General features: G+C 40.9%; 1 protein-coding gene across 2 annotated transcripts in view; it reads left to right on the top strand.

Moving 5' to 3' along the window:
• ALKBH1 (alkB homolog 1, histone H2A dioxygenase) overlaps window positions 1–8,300 on the top strand; it is a 24,150-nt gene extending 15,850 nt beyond the window's left edge. For both annotated transcript variants that reach the window (XM_011357088.2, XM_011357089.2), the window contains exons 4-6: window positions 2,590–2,680; window positions 5,263–5,456; window positions 7,111–8,300. In XM_011357088.2, coding sequence (XP_011355390.1) covers window positions 2,590–2,680; window positions 5,263–5,456; window positions 7,111–7,540 — 715 coding nt within the window. In that variant the 3' untranslated portion in view covers window positions 7,541–8,300. The remainder of the gene's footprint in view (window positions 1–2,589; window positions 2,681–5,262; window positions 5,457–7,110) is intronic.
• The last annotated feature ends 10,141 nt before the right edge of the window (window positions 8,301–18,441 follow it).

The raw sequence follows: 18,441 nt of genomic DNA, 5'->3' as shown, positions 1-18,441 counted from the left end.
TGGGACCAGCAGCATCAGCATCACTTGGGATCGTATTAAAAATGTAGATTCTTAGACCTCACCCTAGATGTGCTGAATCAGAATTTGTAGGACTGGGCCCATCACGTGATTCTGATGAGCATTGAAGATTGAAAACCACTCGGCAGAAGCTAGGGGTGGAGTACACACAGGTTCCATAAAAGCTTTCTATACAGCCCTTCTCTTCCCATCTAGATACTCAGGACACCATCTATTTTGTGTTCTATATTGCATTTATACTACTGACTTCAGCATCTTCATTTTCTCTCTCCTCGAAAACACATAACTTCAGTATCCATGAAATCATCATCCTTTTCTTCAGTAGCATTTCCTCTTTGAGAATATCTTTAAATAAAGCATTGGGTACCAAATGGTATCTAGGAAAGAGAAATAAATAGACTGGATTACCTCTGTAGGGTAGTTACATAACTCTGGGACTGCATTTATATTACTATTAACCACAAGGTTCACATGAGTCCAGATATAAGAGGTCATACTTATTTTTCTGTCCCAAGGGTACCAAAATAGAATATGTTCTTCGAGAGATCTCTTTATTTGTACTTTTAGCTGAAGAAACATTGGTAGAACTCAGGTTATGTTAATAACTATGTTGCATTTTTTTAAAGTTTTTACACATAAAATTTAATGAATGACGGTTATGTATAATAACTGTTCACATCAGCTAGTTGCAGTCACTGGCCAAGTCTACATAACTTTTCCCCTAATTCATTAATCGTTGTCTATCTCCTGGTGTGCCAGGCGTTCCCCAAGACCACACCCAAGTTTAATGATTAGCCAGGAAGACACAGGACTCAGCATATATAATTGTACTCATGGAAAAGATTTATTATAGTGAAAGAATACAAAGCAAAATTAGTGAAGGGAAAAGGAGTATGGAGCAAAGTCCTGGGAAAATCAGGCTTAAGTTTCCAGGGTACGCTCCCAGTTAAATCACACAGATGTACTTAATTTCCCCAGCGATGAGTTGTGGCAACATGTGTGAAATGTCTACCAGGGAAGCTCAGTGCCCAGGTTTTTCCTAGGCTCTAGTCACTTAGGCGGTCTCTGCCTAACAGGTACCAAAATTCCAGACTCCCAGAAGGAAAGCAGGTCTTCATCATAAACTGTATTGTTTGGACAGACAGTTTAGGCACAATGAGCTACAGTTTGGGGAATGGAGTGAACCCCCAAAATCCAAGTTCCAGATGCCCACCTAGAGAGAACCTAATAAACAAGTCTTTCAAAGGATAGCAATCAGATATGGTACGCCTCTTTTCTGCACAGCTGTCCTAAATAAATCAGTGTTTTATTTTTTTTAGCTACTGGTCTTGATATATGCCTGTGCCACAATGTCCTTAGAATATAAACTCTGTGAGGACAGATAGCATATGCCTGTGTCACAATGTCCTTAGAATATAAACTCTGTGAGGACAGATAGCATGTATTGTCAGACATTGAGATGAGTGCTACTTAACAGTGCGAGCCTCTAATAAATCCTTCACTTATGCTCATGCTGTATGCCTGCATTGCCTACTGCATCACTCCCTGTTTAAATGCCAGCCATTTTTCAGTGCCATGCTCAACTCCCAACTCTGTGATGAAGACTTAACTGATTAGATAGCTGACTTTGAGCTCTCCTTTTTCTTAATTTTAGTGGCCCTCAAAGTCATGTGCTATTTAGTTTAGTTCTAGATTGTATACTACCTTGAATTTTCCCTTATTTCTTATGCTAACCTGTCATTTTGTCAGAATACAAACTCCTTAATTTAGTCTTTTTTAAACAGTAGTGGTTCTTGAATTTTTTAAAAAATTAATCGATTAATGGTATAAATTACATAGAAAAAATAAAATGATTAGGCCTAGCATTCTTGTATTTTTAGATGTAGAGGTATGTCAAACAAGCTTCTGCTTTAGAAAAAGAATAGTTAATTCCATAGATTTGATCAGATAAGATATTAATTGCAGAAAGGGCACCTCTCTATTTTACAGGAACCTCCTATAGTTTGATCGAGGGATATCAGAAACCAGATTACAGTGGTCCTTAATTGTTAGCTAAGCCCCAGTCATCTAAGCTGTGTATGCAGAGTTAAAGAAGTCATGTTAATCCACTTATTGATTGTACACAATATTTTGCCAGACTTTACCCAACCTGTAATTCTGGGAAGTCACCATGATTATAGACAGAGTGATAGCTGTGATTAATCATATACCCCACCAAATTGAACATGTGTTCTGTTAGACAAATTTTCAATTACCCATATTGCTCTTGGTCTCATTTAAGATGGACAGGTAAGATATTTGTCATTCTTGTTTTATTATTATTGAGATGCTGAAGACTTGCCATTTAAAAATGATTGCGCATTGGATTTGGAACTAAGGACAAGAAATTAGTAATGCTAACATGTTTTTAGTATTATTTTATTCTTGGTCAACTCATTTATCTGATCTAATTTTCCCTATCAAGATCTTGCTTCACAGCTTTTATCACAAATTTAGACTGTAGTGTCCATGCAAAGAGCTTTTGCTGCCATTTGAGATGAATAAGTCCTCTTTTGTCTCCAATCTTTGCAGATATAAAGACATGAATAAACGGAGACCCCGAAGCTTACTAGAGAAACTGCGGTGGGTGACCCTAGGCTACCATTATAACTGGGACAGTAAGGTATTCAGATTTTCTTGCTAATTCCATTGTTTTCTATTTTTATGCTTCTTGGGCCCAGGTAGTGGGATTTCTTCCTTGCCAAATTTGCAATATCATATTATCTATTTGTGGAGGAGTTCTTTTGTTTATTCCCTCTTAAAATCCTCTCAGTATCTCAAGAGGCATGGATAATTTATTAAGAGAAACTTTCTTCATGTGCCCTCAGATTATATTATTTCATCAGAAGTTATAGTGCTTTCTCTAAGTAGGTTTCAGAAACATTTTTTACTGCATTCAAGAGCAGTTCTCAGTAATGATCTTTATTTCCATTATTGTTTAGTGTTTGTTGAAGCTCCATATATTTCTGGTGTATATATGACTAATAAAAAAACTTTCAAGATCTAGATTAGATACCTTTGCTTTCTAGATAAGTTCTGAGCAGGAGAGAGATGGGAAGGAATGTTGTACAGTTAACAAAGTTCCATGTTTTCTGGAGGCACAGCTTCTTCTTTCTGGACCTCTGCACTTCAGAAAATGCCTCCTTTCTCACTGGCAGTGCAGTGCCTCTTGTCTCAATGAGATGTTTGCCACCATGTAAAAGGACTACTTCTGAGAGTAAACTGAATAAAACATTTCTTCTAACCAGTCACTTTTTAAAAGCTCTATGATTTCAGTCAGCTGCGCTTATTAACAAGAATATGAACTGATCAAAATAATGATGTTACTCAGAAATATTCATGATATAATTCTTATTTTCAGTGATACTGATTTAATGGAAAACTAGATATCGTTTTTGGGAAAATGGCCATGGATTTTCTTTGGGTCAGACAGCCTACGTCTGAATTTGGCCTTCAATAAGAACCTTATAAGTTAGTGTTGAGAATGAAATGACCAATGTCTACATAAGTGATTACAACAGTGCCTGGCTATTCTAAGCAGTTAAAGGCATTAGCACAATACATGTTAACTTATTGTTTTTTAGGAATTTTTTTATTTGTTGACATTGTTATTTTCCAATGACCTCAGAGTTAGCCTCATTTACTAAGAAATGTGGAATGAAAATTGTCTAAAACTCTGAATGAGTAATCAGAGAACAGTGAAAGAGAATTAAGAAAGTAGTGCATAAACAGCTGGGATAGGGTTGATAGCCCAAAAAGGTAATTACTTCATGAGAGCAGAGGCGAGGTAGTGCTAGAAGAGCCAGATCTGAGTGGCTTGATATTCTGAAGGACTAAAACTTAAAATTGGTAGAGAAAACCTTAAAATTCTCTAACTACACCCATAGTTTTGGGAAATTAAATAGGAACTCTGATTTGCAATCAAGAAAAGGAGAGGAAAAAAATAAAACAGATTCCAACTGAAGAGGCTTGGCCACCCATCAGAGACTTCAAAAAAGTCTTCCTTACCCTGAGGTTAAAGCTCACTTCTGGCCAAAGTAAATACCTTCTGTCCAGAGCTGTGACACCGTTGCTCCAGCTAGAATATATCAGGACACTGGTGGAGATGCGAGACAAAAGTGGATTTTCTACTCAGTTTAAGGTTGGTTGAGCAAAAGGAGAAGTGAGAGGGGAGCGTCAAGACGAAGGAAGAGTGTCAGGCTGCTGCTGCAGGCTTACAGAGCCCAGAGCTCTGCAGCTCATCTGCACCGGACACTGCCTTGTCATTCTCGAGAAATATACACGTTTTGTAGAGAGAGTGAGTGTGCTAGCCTTTGTATATGTGTGTTTTATTTTTGTTTTTGTTTGTTTGTTTTAGAGAAAAAGGATATTTGTGACCCTTAGGTGCTAAAAGTAGAGGCGGTTCAGGAAAGCGCTGTAAATTACTTCCATATTAAGTTCCCGCCATGACCACAGCATAAAGTCAGTTTCAGTGCAGATGTTCTGAGCATGTCATCCCATAAGTTTGACCAATGTTTTCAGCACTAAACCATGTTGCAGGCTGAGTCCAAAACCAAACTATTTGAGTTGTCTTTTTTTTTTTTTTTTTTAAATAATCTTTGTACTATAGGATAGTTTTAGATTTATAGAAAAGTTGAAATGTACAGAGAGTTCCCATATACCCCACACCTAGTTCTACTTATTATTAACACCTTACATTAGTGTGGTACCTTTGTCTCAATTAGCAAACCAATAGTAATACATTATTATAATAGTAAAGTCCATACCTCATTCAGATTTTCTTAGTTTTTAACTGTCCTTTTTCTGTTCTAGGATACCACATTATATGTAGATGTTATGTTTCCTTAGGCACTTCTTGGCAGTGACAGCTTGGGGGTTTCCTTTATAGCCTAAGAGAACTATCTTGTTTGAGATTAAAGTGTACTAAAGAGATGTGTAGTAATTGCTTCGTGCGTAGATTGCCTTCAGGGTGAACTTGTGTAATTTATCACCACTTAGCATAGTGTCTGCCATATTATAGCCGCTCTGTATTTTGAATGGCTCGTTATTTGATTAGATGCCTCAAAAAATGGTTGGATAAATCATGCAATGTAAATGCTACACATAAGTTAGATGATTTTTAAGTGGTAATTAATCTTATACCGCAGTTTGTTATTTTCCTGAGATCATTGTTTATTTTTCTTATTTTTCCTACTTTTATTAAAGAAATACTCAGCAGATCATTATACACCTTTCCCTTCTGACCTGGCTTTCCTCTCAGAGCAAGTAGCTGCTGCCTGTGGGTTTCAAGGTTTCCGAGCTGAAGCAGGTATCCTGAATTACTACCGATTAGACTCCACCCTGGGAATTCACATAGACAGATCTGAACTAGATCACTCCAAACCCCTGCTGTCATTCAGGTAAGTTAGTTCTAGGGATTTTGGATTACATTTTATCATCTCATTCCATTTTTTAAAACATTTTTGAATTAAACTAAAATAAAAACATTAAACTTTAAAAAATGGCTGGACTCTATAATCTTTCACTTCTAGGCATCTTAATGTATCATAAGTAAATAAAATTAGCATAATCCTTTAAGAGTAATGACTAAATTATAGTTAATATTTCTGTTTAAGATGCATGGAGTCTGCTTTTTGTAATGAAAGGTATTGTCAGTGTCTGGAATAGGCAGGTGGACAAGGCCATACAGCAAAGTGAGCATGTTTTGGAATAGAGTAGAGCAAAGCACAAAAGCCTGAATATTCTACTCTCCTTGTCTCCATCTGTATGTGACAAAGTGCCCGAACAGAATCTTTTATTAATTGCCTTATCTGTAAAATGAACAGGAATGATAAATAAGATAAAGCAGTCCCCCTTATCCACAAGGTATACCTGAAACCACAGAAAATAGCAAACCATGCTTTTTCCTATACGTACATACCTATGATAAATTTTAATTTATAAATTAGGTACAGTAAGAGATAACAATAATAAAATAGAATAGTTATAACATATGCCATAATAAAAGTTATGTGAATGTGGTTACTAATTTTAGAGGATCCTTCGCTGAAGTCTCTCTCCATAAAGGCTCAGTGCTTTCTGGTGCAATACATTGCCATTGGTCGGAACACATTTTCTGTTCATGTCTTCCACCTCCACATATTTAATGCCTTTTCCATCTTAACTAAGCACTTATCGTGCACTGTGGCCATAACTTTCGCAGTTTCAAGAGCAACAACAAACTAGCACAAATATCATCTTTTTCTTTCTTCACAAGTTCACAGTTAGAATATTTCGTTCTTACTGTGGATCTTGGCAACTTCACTACATAGTTTTTTCTTTTTAAGTCAAAAACTTTCACCATTTCATTTAAAGGAAGCACATTATGGCTTCTCTTTGGCATATCCAAATTGCCAGCATCACTCCTTTTATACTGGGGACATTATTAAGTAAAATAACAGTTACTTGACCACGAGCACTGCAATATGATTACAGTCAATCTGATAACTGAGATGGCCACTAAGTGACTAACAAGCGAGTATAGCACATACAGCGTGGGTTCGCTAGACAAAGGTATGATTCATGTCCAGGCAGGACAGAGCAGGACAGTGCGAGATTTCATGATGCTACTCATAACAGTGCACAATTTAAAACTTATGGATTATTTATTGAATTGTTTATTTCTGGAATTTTTAATATTTTCAATGGTAACTGAAATTGCAGAAAGCAAACCGTGGATGGCAGGGAGCTACTGTAATTTCATTGGAAGACAAATCTTAAAGATGCATCAATAAAACATATGGGTAATGTTGAGACTAAATTTTTCTTTTGCTTATTTAACTCGTCAAATATTTTTGCCACAGTCCTGTGGGCTTTGATAAATTTAAGTAGCAGAGCATGGGTTTGTTAGACAAAAGACAAAAGAGGAGGAACTTAGAATAGTTTATAAAGGAGGATTTAGGAGCAATAGTATCAGGTTGAAATTAGAAAATAATGCAGTTAGCAGTAACTTTCCCAGCCACGTTTAGTAACAGACTCTTACTGTTGTGTATTGTTTTGCCTATTTTTTTGTAGCTTCGGACAGTCTGCCATCTTTCTCTTGGGTGGTCTCAAAAGAGATGAAGCCCCGACAGCCATGTTTATGCACAGTGGTGACATCATGGTAATGTCAGGTTTCAGCCGCCTGTTGAACCATGCAGTCCCGAAGGTCCTCCCAGGTCCCGAGGGGGAAAGTCTGCCTTGCTGCCTAGAGACACCTCTCCCAGCCATTCTCCCCAGAGATTCGGTGGTAGAGCCCTGTTCTGCGGAGGACTGGCAGGTGTGTGCCAGCTACTTGGAAACTGCTCGTGTTAACATGACTGTCCGACAAGTACTGGCCACAGACCAGGACTTTCCTTTGGAACCAGTGGAGGAGAATAAAAGAGACTTCACCACAGAAGGTTTCTGTCATCTGGATGACAAGAATAGCCAAGTAAAACGACCTAGGTTAAACTCTGACAGCTGAAATTTGAGACTTTTACTCAGGCAGGTCTTATACCAAATGACCATGCTGTTTTGTATCGCCATAGACTTTAGCACCAAGAAAGCCAAAAACAGACAGGGAAAAACTCATCATTGATCACACTGTTGCCTTGGAAGCTATTTTGAAGAATAACTGATAAAGAATAAACTGACTTCTCACATACATTAGTTCCTAACCAGGACTGGACCAGAGAAGCATTTGACATGGTTCAGTATTGCTTAGACACTAATGTATGTGAGAAGTCCAAGAAAGTATGACATTCCACAGTAGCCTTCTCAGTCTCTGCCATTACCTCTGCGGGAGGTAGAAGTGAGTTTCTGTGTCTGTGGAGTCTTTAAATACCTCATATTTTATTAATGGAAAAGCTAATACCCCTCCCACCACCCCAATTAGTGATTTTGTGATAAAATTGTGGTTCCACGAACCAACCATTAGGTCCACCTTAATTCTTTCAGTCAACATCAAATCTTTTGATCTTCTCTTTTGTCTTTTCTGGCCTTCACAGAATCCTATACACATTAAGACTGTGGAACTGGAACTCTTATCCCCTAAAAAAGAAATTGATCACAGCCATCTCTCTTGCACTCAAGGAAAGGGAACAGTAGTTTCTCCAAATGTCTTTTAGGGTCTCTAGACTCTTGCTATTGTCTTTTTAATGCAATTTTAATTATTGGACTAAAAAAGTCCTAAGGATGTTCTGTAATTGCTCTCCACGAATAAACTTACTTGATTTTAAATTAAAGATCTGTATCAGTCTTTGTGAGTTAGTGTATCTGGGATTAGGTTTTTTCCTATTTCTACTCATTTTATTATTCTTGCTATTGAAGCCCTCTTGCTGTTTCCGCCCTACCCTATCCTGCTCTACCCTAAATATTCTTTGTGGTTATCTCACAAGAGAGAATATGTCTTGATATCCTAGTCACTACTTTTTTTAATTTTTATTTTTATTGTAGACAGGTTGTAAAATGCATGAAGCACTGAGTTTTAATCTTTGCACTCCCACCAACTCAACTCACTATATCCTGAGCCAGGGCTTATATTTCTCTAGACTTCAGTTTCCTCATCCATAAAATCTTAATATTTACTACCATCTTCCTAGAAGGATATTGCTGTTTTAAAAGATAATGGGAATTTAATGCTCCTTTCTAGAAACATGAAACATCCCGGGTCACTTGTGTGGGTGACTGGTGGAAGCCACTTACTTTGATACCTACTGTTTGCGACATGATTTGCTAAATTTTCATTTCTCTTCTGTCCTGCCTTTTTTTTTTTTTTTTTTTTTAATATGAACATTGAATATTGAGTTCCTATTGTAATCTTTGGTAGGTTGGGTTTTTTTAAGGAAAAATAAAAGTCATCCCTTAGGTTCTAAAATTAGTACATGACAGAAATTTTATATAAATTACCACTAGAAAAAAATCTCTTAAGTTTTTCGTAGTGCACATTATATGTGACCCACTGGCAATCATCATAGTGTTGTTTAATAAATCCAAAGAGGCAGTTTATCCTTCATCATTAGAGCAGATTGTTCTCTATATTCGGTGGACTGTCATATAAAGGTGTTGGTTTATGTTTAGGGGCAATGTTGTCCAAAAAATATGAATCCAAACCGTAACTCAAACTCCGTGAAGCAAGATGTTTATGCTGTGTGGAAACAGAGGCCAGCCCAAAGATTAGCAGATTCCTCTCACAGCCTAGGCTTCCTCTATCGATGTGCTCATTGAGTGGGGGGATGAGCGGAATTGTTTGCACAATTAAATTATTTATATTTATTTTCATGAAGCACATGTAGTTAAAGATGTATATTGTGCAACTCTAACAGTAAGAAAATTATGCAGTTCAGGGAAAAGGAAAAATTGATCACTTTTCTACATTTACGTGAGGATGATCCCCCCAGGTTTGTTTTAGTGTCTACCAAACATTTTCTAAGTTGGGTCAGCAGACTATGACCTGCCTCCTGTTTTTGTACTGCCCATAGACTAAGAATAATTTATACATTTCTAAATGGTTGGAGGAAAAAAAAAATATTTTGTAACACATAAAAATTACATGAAATTCAAATTTGTGTCTATAAATAAAGTTTCATTGGAACACAGCCACACTTACTCATTTACAGATTATCTGTGGTTGCTTTCATGCTAGAATGACAGAGTTGAGTAATTTCAACAGAGACCATGTAGCCTACAAAGCCTAAAAGATACCATCTGGCCTCTTACAGAAAACATTCGCCGACACCTAGAAAGAAAACTAAACCCCCTAGAAAGGAACCTCAAAACAGGAGAAGGGACTAAGGGTAAGATTTTCTTTTTTTTCTTTATTATTTTATATCCAAAATGCCAGAGTATATTCATTATGATCTAGGATGTTTATGCTATCAAGAGTGGAGTCATAACTTAGGCCTGGGGATATCAGCACCCTAGTATTCTGCTTGTGGGAATGTGAATTGCTGTAACCTCTAAAGCATAATTTGGTATGTTAATGTATAATACTACATCCCAGTTTGGCCAGGGAAGTCCCAAATTATGTCCCCTTTTCCCCTCAGAAGTGAACTGGTTTTGATGATAAATTACACGGTTATCCTAATTATGTTTTAAAATGTGTGCCATTTGACCCAATAAATTTCGCTTCTAGGAGTTGAGTCTAAAGAGGTAATTAGAGCTGTCCACAAGATTTTTGTATAAGCTTGTTTGTAATAGTTAAATGTTGAAATAAGCTCAATATCCAGCAACAAGGAGTTGGTTGATTAAATTCATGTATTCGTTCAATAAATGGTTATTGAGCACTCTTCTTTGTAAGAAGCATTATTCTTTGACTACACAAAGTACCTGCCTTTGTAGCGCTTATATCTTACTGGGTATGACATGACATAAACGTGCAGTGGAACACTGTAAGCCAATAAGTCATATTTTGGAAGAAAGGTAGATAAGAAAATGCACAACATTAAAGGAAAAAATCCAAATATGAAACTGCATAATAACCTAATATTGTATAGAATGTTTACATTTTTTTTGAAAACTGGAAGGATATGTATACCACAATGAGAATAATGATGCCAATCTAGGAACATCAGCATTGTTCAACAAAAAGGGCTTTCGTGATGAACTTATTTTATGTAGTAAAATACTATATAGCCACTATCAGTCATATTTTGGATATATATTTAATAATTGGAGGAAATGCTCAATATGTTAACTGAGAAAAACTGCTTAAAAACAGCATGCACAGCATTTTACCAATGTTTTTGTAGGCACAGTGTATTCGTGCACAGAAAAGGCTGGAGAGTTATAATCTGATATCTTCCACATTTTCTACAGCGAATATAAATTGCTCTTTTGAAAAAGGTCTTTGTGATGTTTTTGAAAGGGGGCAAGTCAGGCACACGCTAAGCTCAGCAGCAGTTTGTAAAGTGTCTACTCACCTCTCTAAATGTGTGCCCTCATCAGTTCCAGTCCAGCGTCTTGCTTATTATTTCAGTAGAGCCTTTTGCCTTCTTTCAGCACCCTGCATGGGGGTTTTCCTAGAAGGACCCCACGCCCTCAGTGAGACACGGATGGACTGCTAACAGCAGAGACTCAGCAGGATTTGGCTTGCCATGTTCTAGTTCTCCCAGTTCCTTTTTCACTAAGACAAGCTGGTCTTATCCCTTTTCTCTTTTCCCTTAATCTAAAAGGTTGGTTTATTACAGGAGGGGAGAAAAAAACCCCAATACCCTAGGTAGATTCGACTAAGGCAAATTAGAATGGTAATGAGGCAGAAAGGAGCTGGGAAATGATTATTGATCTCAGTATGACTAGGGCTGGAGTTGCTGGGCAGGAAAGACACCTTGCCTGTTTTCTTCTGTTTCAAAGGTTGCAGTGGAAAAAAAGCAATGCAAATGTAGTTTCTTAGCCTGGGTCATAAATTTTTATTGAATTCTTTTTAATCAACTGTCCTATCCAAATTTGAGCCCTCATGGAGATGAGGTTGTTGGCTCTCAATGTGTTTTATTAGTTAAGCAGATTTCTTTATAAGATAAAATGATATAGTAGATGAAAAGTGAAATAGAGTGGTTATCAGGAAAGCTAAATTTTAATAACAGTGCCAATACTTGCCTGTGTGACCTTGAATAAGTCACTCAACTAAGCCTCAGTTAAGCTTTTGGAGCCCATTTGCTCATCTGTAAGGAGGTTTGACCAAGTAATCCTGTGTAACCACCAGCCCTACAATACTGTATTTCTAAAATGAGAAATCTCAGAGTTTGGATAAACAGCAAGCAAAGCTACCCCATGGGCAAGATTTTTGGTAAGGAACTTAAGCATTAACCAAAGGAAAGGAAAACAAAACTGAAACCACTCAAGAAAACAATACGAATAGCCAGTAAACATGTGAAAAGATGCTGATCTCACTAGTAGTTAGAGAAATGCAAATTAAAGCAATGAGATGTAAATTTGTACTCTTGAATTTGGCAAAATTAAAGAGATTATAATCGACTCCTCTCACTCACACCCTACTTGTAATCTCACAGTAAATATTGGCACTACCTTCAAAGTAGCCACAATCTAAACACTTCTCTTCACCTCACTCACTGTTACTGCCCTGGCCCAAGCCGCTATTAGTCATCTCTCAACCAGATTATTGCAACAGACTCCTGACTCCTTCCATGCTGTCCCCACCCCTTACCCCATAGTTTATTCTTAACATAGCCAGAGTGAGGCTGTGGACACCTAAGGCAGATCCTGTCACTCTTGTGCTCAGAACTTTGATGTCACTCTTCACCAAGTTAAAGCCAAAGTCCTTTCAGTTGGCTACAAATTCCAACCCAGTCTGACCCCCCTTTCCACTTGGTCATCTTATTGTGAAGAAGATCCAAAATCAGACCAGTGAGAAACGAAGCAGCACCCGGAGAGTTGGAGAACTCAGGTTTATTACGCTGGCAGTCCCTGAGGAGCTAGCGCTCTGAAGATCTGGGCCAAGGGTTCAGTTGCAACATTCTTTTAGAGACCCTTTTAGGCATGGCCTGATTGGGTAATTTGAACTCAGGCTGCTACAAAGTGGTGGGAGTTGGTATGGTTGCAGGTAGTTACATTGCCTTACAAGGGCAGGCGTTGCTATGGCCTACCAGCAGTTACAAAGCGAGGGAGTTGCTAGGGGGTACAAACAATTACAGTTACATTTGTTGCTTAGAACAAGCAAAGGGAAAGTGAGTCTTTAGTCAGTTTTGAGTACAGCCCAGCCCATGCAGCAAGCATATTTACAGAAGCAGAATAGAGAGCTGGTTAGCCTTTTGAATGAAAATTCCTCATCAATCCCCCCTTTTGATGCCCATTTAAATTCTTATCGGGCATAATCCTCTTGATCTCCCTCTTGATCTCCTTGGGCCAGGGGCTGGTAATTCCACAGCATGAGGATCTTTGCTGCAGTCTTTCTACTATAGCCTCTGTGAGGGAGGTAATCAACCCAACAACAAGAGGCAACAGACAAGGCAGAAGAAGACGGCCCCGAGGAGGAGGAGTACTATCCCAATTAAGATTTTAAAGCCTCGGAAGGTAGAGAACCATGCCCCCAAAAGGCTATTGGGGTTCCATCCGTGCCATACTTGCACGGGCACATGTGCCAGTTTTGTCATTATTCCAACAAGATTCTCAGCTGCCTGGCCCTGGTCATCTGTAGGCAACAGTTGGTGCGACTGAATTTTCCATACACGCCTCCTGCTGCTGCTAAAAGATAGTCTAATGCTAACCGGTTTTGGTAGATGGCATTCCTTATCTGAGTCTTGATGTGCAAAGAGGGTCAGGGCTCTCCCAGTCTCGTTAGTAATGATTTCTAAGACCACCTGCAGTCAGATAATCCCGTTTAACATGTAAATGGGGGTACAGTATCCCCAAGATCCATCTTCTGCCCAAGTGGCAGGTCCATAGTATTAGATTATTCGCTCTGGGAGCCATTCATCGTCCTTCCAGTCCCCTATTTGGAGCTCTCTTTTTGCCCATTGTAAGGATAGTGGTACTGGATAACCAAGCAGTTCCCCTGTTTTCAGAGGTAAGAGGAAAAAGGAAGGCTTTATCATGCCAATTATACCGCTCCCTTCCCAATTACTGGGGAGGTGAATGTGGCCTTGTTTCCACAAATCCAGTAAAGCTCACGTGGGGCTATCAAGTCTTGGACCCTGTCTGGGTCCTGCCAGGCTCTAGTCAGCTCTGGGAATCTGGCCAACCAATTTCTTTCTGTCCTGTTTCCCCACCACACGCTTTGTTTGGAGGTGGCATTATAATATCGTTGGCCTAGGCAAATTAAGTTTCCGATTGACTCTATGAGATTTCTTACACCTCTAACCAGGCAGTATTATAGTAGCCAGGCCTTATAATAGTATGTTGTAAAATCCATTGACCATCATCAGAGATGCGTGGGACCGTTATATTTGGTATTGCCTTGGTGGTAACTAATTCTGTAGCTTTCCACAACCACCTATCCCCCATTAGAGTTCCCTCACATAGCAGGAAGTGGCATTCAGTGAGTGAGCTATTCCTTCAGCCATTTTGAGAAATAAGTTTTTAGTTGATTGGGGGGGCAGTGGGGAGGGGGGCCGTAAGGGTTCAGTTACTTCCTTGTAGAAGAACTTATAAGCCTAAAAGGCTCAAGCTGGATGGTCTAGTACTTGACCTTTGATACGAATTTGAACATAGGGATTTAGCCCTGTCCCGTCAATGCCAAGTGTTAATACTTGTCCGGACCTCCAACGGGGGTTCAGGGGGTTGGTTGTGATTAGTTCTAATGGATTGCACTCATGTGTGGTGCAATTTGATAGAGTTCCCCCTCTTTTTTTAAATACACCTCTTATTGGTGGTGTCTTTTTCCCAAGTAGCCCATAGGACACATGACCAATAGGCACAGCTTCTTTTACATGCAAAGCTGTGAGGATATATACACTTTTCTTCTGTCCTGTAGCTTTTTTTTCCCAGCTGAGAGATCCGCAGGATCTCCCTTCCACCCATTGGCCCTGACTCACAGCAGCACAAGCATCAAACTTTAGGGTAATCTGACTGGGGTTTCCTTTTACTCTAGCCTGGGCCAATGCGGGTCCATCTGTCCATCCCCCCTCAGTCCCCTAAAGCTACCCTTATTTCAAAAACTATTTCAGTGGGAGGGTCATTTGGGTTATGACATACATAAGGATGGTTATTTCCTGGGTCACATACTGAATATTGAGTCTGGTCGTAGATAAAGGTCCCTTTCCAAGTTCCCTGGCATTCACAGTAGCTATAGAAAAGTAAGGTAGTAGAAATTCTTTGACCTTTCTTGGTGACATGGATACATGGTTCACAGTTCTCTGCCCTAATTTCCCTCCCTCACCAGGGTCCAATTATAAGGAGCCCCACGATGAGATTCCTCAGGCTTCTGCCGTGCGTAGAGTGGCCAGCGTACAGGAGTGGGCAGAGCAAGGTCGAAGATCTCAGGTGGATTTCTGCTGCCTCTGGAACGTGACTCGGAGTGGCTGATCAGGAATAGGCTCTGCAATCCAAGTCTCCCAGTTTTCCCAGAGGTGCTGCTCTCTTTACCTGTGTGTGGTGGATCCATGGGGCGATACCTGCAACTTTAATAGCAGTAGCTTGGCTGGAGCAGCTCTTTTTTCCAATCTTTAACTCTCACTTCATCTCCTGACTAAAAAGGGTGGACCCAATTCCCTAAACAGATAGGGTCCCTTTCTAAAGTTTCCTGAGCAATGCGGAGGATGATCTTCCCTAAGGCTTGAAGGTGTTGGGACACCTCTAGGTCAGCCATTAATCGAGGGTCTCTTTTTAACTTCCCTATCCCTGGGGGAGGTCCCCCGTAAAGGATTTTGAAAGGCGAGTAGCCTGAAGTCCTTGGGGTGCATCGCATTCAGAGTAGAGCCAAAAGCAGCGAATCAATCCCAGGTAACTAGGTTTCCTGACAAAGCTTAGCTAGAGTGGTTTTGACGGTCTGGTTCATGTGTTCAACTTTTCCTGAACTCTGTGGCCTGTAGGCTGTTTGGAGCTTCCATTTGATTCCTAGAGCTTTGGACAGGGCTGAACTATCTTGGACACAAAGGCAGGTCCATTGTCTGGTCCTATAGAAAGAAGTAGCCTGTATCTTGGAACAATTTCCCTTAATAAGGCTTTAGCTACTTCTATGGTCCGTTCAGTGCGTGTAGGAAAAGTTTCAACCCATCTGGAGTAGGTGCAAACTAACACAAGCAAATATCTATGGCCCCTGCAGGGTTTGACCTCAGCAAAGTCCGCTTCTGGGTCTTCAAATAGCATAGCTCCAATTGTTCGCACCCCTGAATTAGACCTTGGTCTTTGGCCAGCATTGTTTCATGCACAAGCCAGACACCTAGCACTGATCTGGGCGCACAGGGTTGGGAGTTTGAGTAGTAGTTTGAGTTAGGTAGTAGCGGCCCAACAGGCTTTCTAAAGAAGTCTTCCCCAGGTGAGTTAATTCATGGTGTTGTTTTACTAGCTGAACTGCCAGCGCAGTGGGAATAAAGAGTCTCTGATCTGGAAGCTCCCACCTCCTTCCTCCTGGTTCCCTCTTTACTTGAAGCCCATTGTTCTTCTGCTTTAGTGTATTTTGGGGATAGAGGAAATTCTGGTGCCAGGAGAACCTTGGAGATTGACTTAGGACCTGTTGTGGCACTCGGTTGGTGGGCAGTTTCCTTAGCTGCTTGGTCTGCTAGGCAGTTTCCCCTACTGACAGGATCGGTTCTTCTCTGGTGGCCTTGCAGTGAATGACTGACTGCCACTTTAGAAGGCGTCCAAACTGCCTCTAACAGTTGGAGGATTTCTTCTTTGTTCTCGATTTCTTTTCCTCCCACCATCAGTAATCCCCTCTCTTTATAAATGGCCCCATGTATGTGCAAGGTAGGCATACCTTGAGTCAGTGGAGATATTGGCCTGTTTCCCTTCAGCCTGCTGTAGCGCCTGGATGAGTGCCCGTAGTCTGGCCCACTGTGCTGACCAGCCCTGCAGCAGAGCCTCCGCTCTGATTACCTCATCGGTAGTTGTTACCGCGTTACGGCTTTGCACTGTCTTTCATAGATGAAGCTGCTCCCATTGGTGAACAATACTAGCTCTAGGTTCTGAAGAGGAACATCTGTCAGGTCCAGCCTACTTGAGTAAACTTCATCCGTGACCTCATCACAATTGTGGTCGGGAGGCCCCTCCTCAGTGGGCAGAAACGTGGTGGGGTTTAATGTTCATACAGTTTCGAGGCAGACTCATGGATTTTCATAAAGCAGTCCCTGATGAGTTATTCTGGCATTGGTCAGCCACTTTTGTCCTTGATTATTCATTAATGCAGTTACAGCATGGGGGACCTTTACATTCATATTTTGTCCCAGCGTAAGCTTGTCCGCTTCTCTGACCAGGATTACCATGGCAGCTAAGGCCTAGAGGCATGGCGGCCATCCCGCAGCCACCGGCTCTAGCCGTTTGGACAGATATGCAATTGGGCATTGCCATGGCCTGAATGTTTGTGTGAGGACCCTCAGTGCAGTGTGATTCTTCTTATGTACGAAGAGGTTAAAGTCCCGTGTCACATCCGGCAGTCCTAATGCTGGGGCGCTAGTTAAGAGTCTCTTTATTCCTCTGAAAGCTTTTTCTTGTCTAGAGCCCCATTCCAGGGAGTCTTTACCAGACCCCGCTGTGGCCTCATACAGTGGCTTGGCAGTCTCAGAGAAACCTGGTATCCAGATACGACAGAATCCGGCAGCCCCTAGGAATTCACAGACCCCTTTCTTGATATTTGGCCAAGGTATTGAGTAGATGGCCAGTTTTCCTTTCGTGTCCAAGTGCCCAATGTCTTTCCAAGATTATGAACCCAAGGTATCTGACCTCCTATTTGCAGATTTGAGCCTTTTTCCATGATACCTTGTAGCCCATGGTAGAGAGTAGGACCAGTAAGGCTCTAGTACTTTGACAACAGTCTCCTTGGGTGGGGCTAGCCAGCGGCAGGTCATCTACATACTGAAGTAATGTGCGGTTCAAAGTCTCTCCAGGGAAGGCAGCAAGATCTGCAGCCAGCGCCTCGCCAAACAGGGTGGGTGAGTTCTTGAAGCCCTGTGGCAGTCGAATCCAGGTCATTTGTGTTTTCCTCACGGTTTGTGGGTCTTCTTATTCAAAGGCAAACAAAGGCTGACTGGCCAGGGATAACCAGAGACTGAAGAAGGCATCTTTAAGGTCAAGGCATGTAAACCATCTTGCTTGTGCAGGGAACAGACTCAGGAGGGTGTACGGGTTCGAGACCACCAGATGGATAGTGACCACTGCATTGTTGATGGTGCGGAGATCCTGGACAGGGTGGTACTCATTCCTTCCAGGCTTCTTAACAGGCAAGAGTGGAACGTTCAAAGGTGACTGACACTCAACTAGAATTCCGGCATTGCGCGCCCGCTGGATGTGGTCTCAAATTCCTAGGTATGCTTCCCGTGACACTGGATATTGCCTTTGTGTGACAGGGATGGCCCCTGGTCTCAGGTCTACCATGATGGGTATGTGATTTTTGGCGAGACCTGGGGCCCCCTTTTCTGCCCAGACAGTAGGAAACTCTTCTAGCAGACTGGTTGGATTTGTTTGTTTTTCTCCTGGAGAATAAAGACTCCATTCGTCCTCCCTGGGCACAGTCACAGCCATCATTGGAGCAGGCTGGCTCCTGTGTGAGGCTGATAGGCTTCCCTAGGGTAAAGGCGATTTGTGCTCCAAGCTTTGTTAGTAAGTCTCTCCCCAAAAGGGGATAGGGCACTCTGGTGGGTACGAGAACTCATGAGTCACTAGGTGGCCCCCTAACTGGCATGAGCAGGCTTTACAGAACAAGCGGACAACTCGGTCCCCCATGGCCCATCAGGCTTAGTTACCACAGAGTATTCAGCCCCAGTGTCCACCATAAAA

Source organism: Pteropus vampyrus, unplaced genomic scaffold, assembly GCF_000151845.1.
Source record: "Pteropus vampyrus isolate Shadow unplaced genomic scaffold, Pvam_2.0 Scaffold32, whole genome shotgun sequence".
Lineage (NCBI taxonomy): Eukaryota > Metazoa > Chordata > Mammalia > Chiroptera > Pteropodidae > Pteropus > Pteropus vampyrus.
The sequence above is the reverse complement of the archived record's forward strand: the minus strand, read 5'-3'. Positions and strand labels throughout refer to the sequence as shown.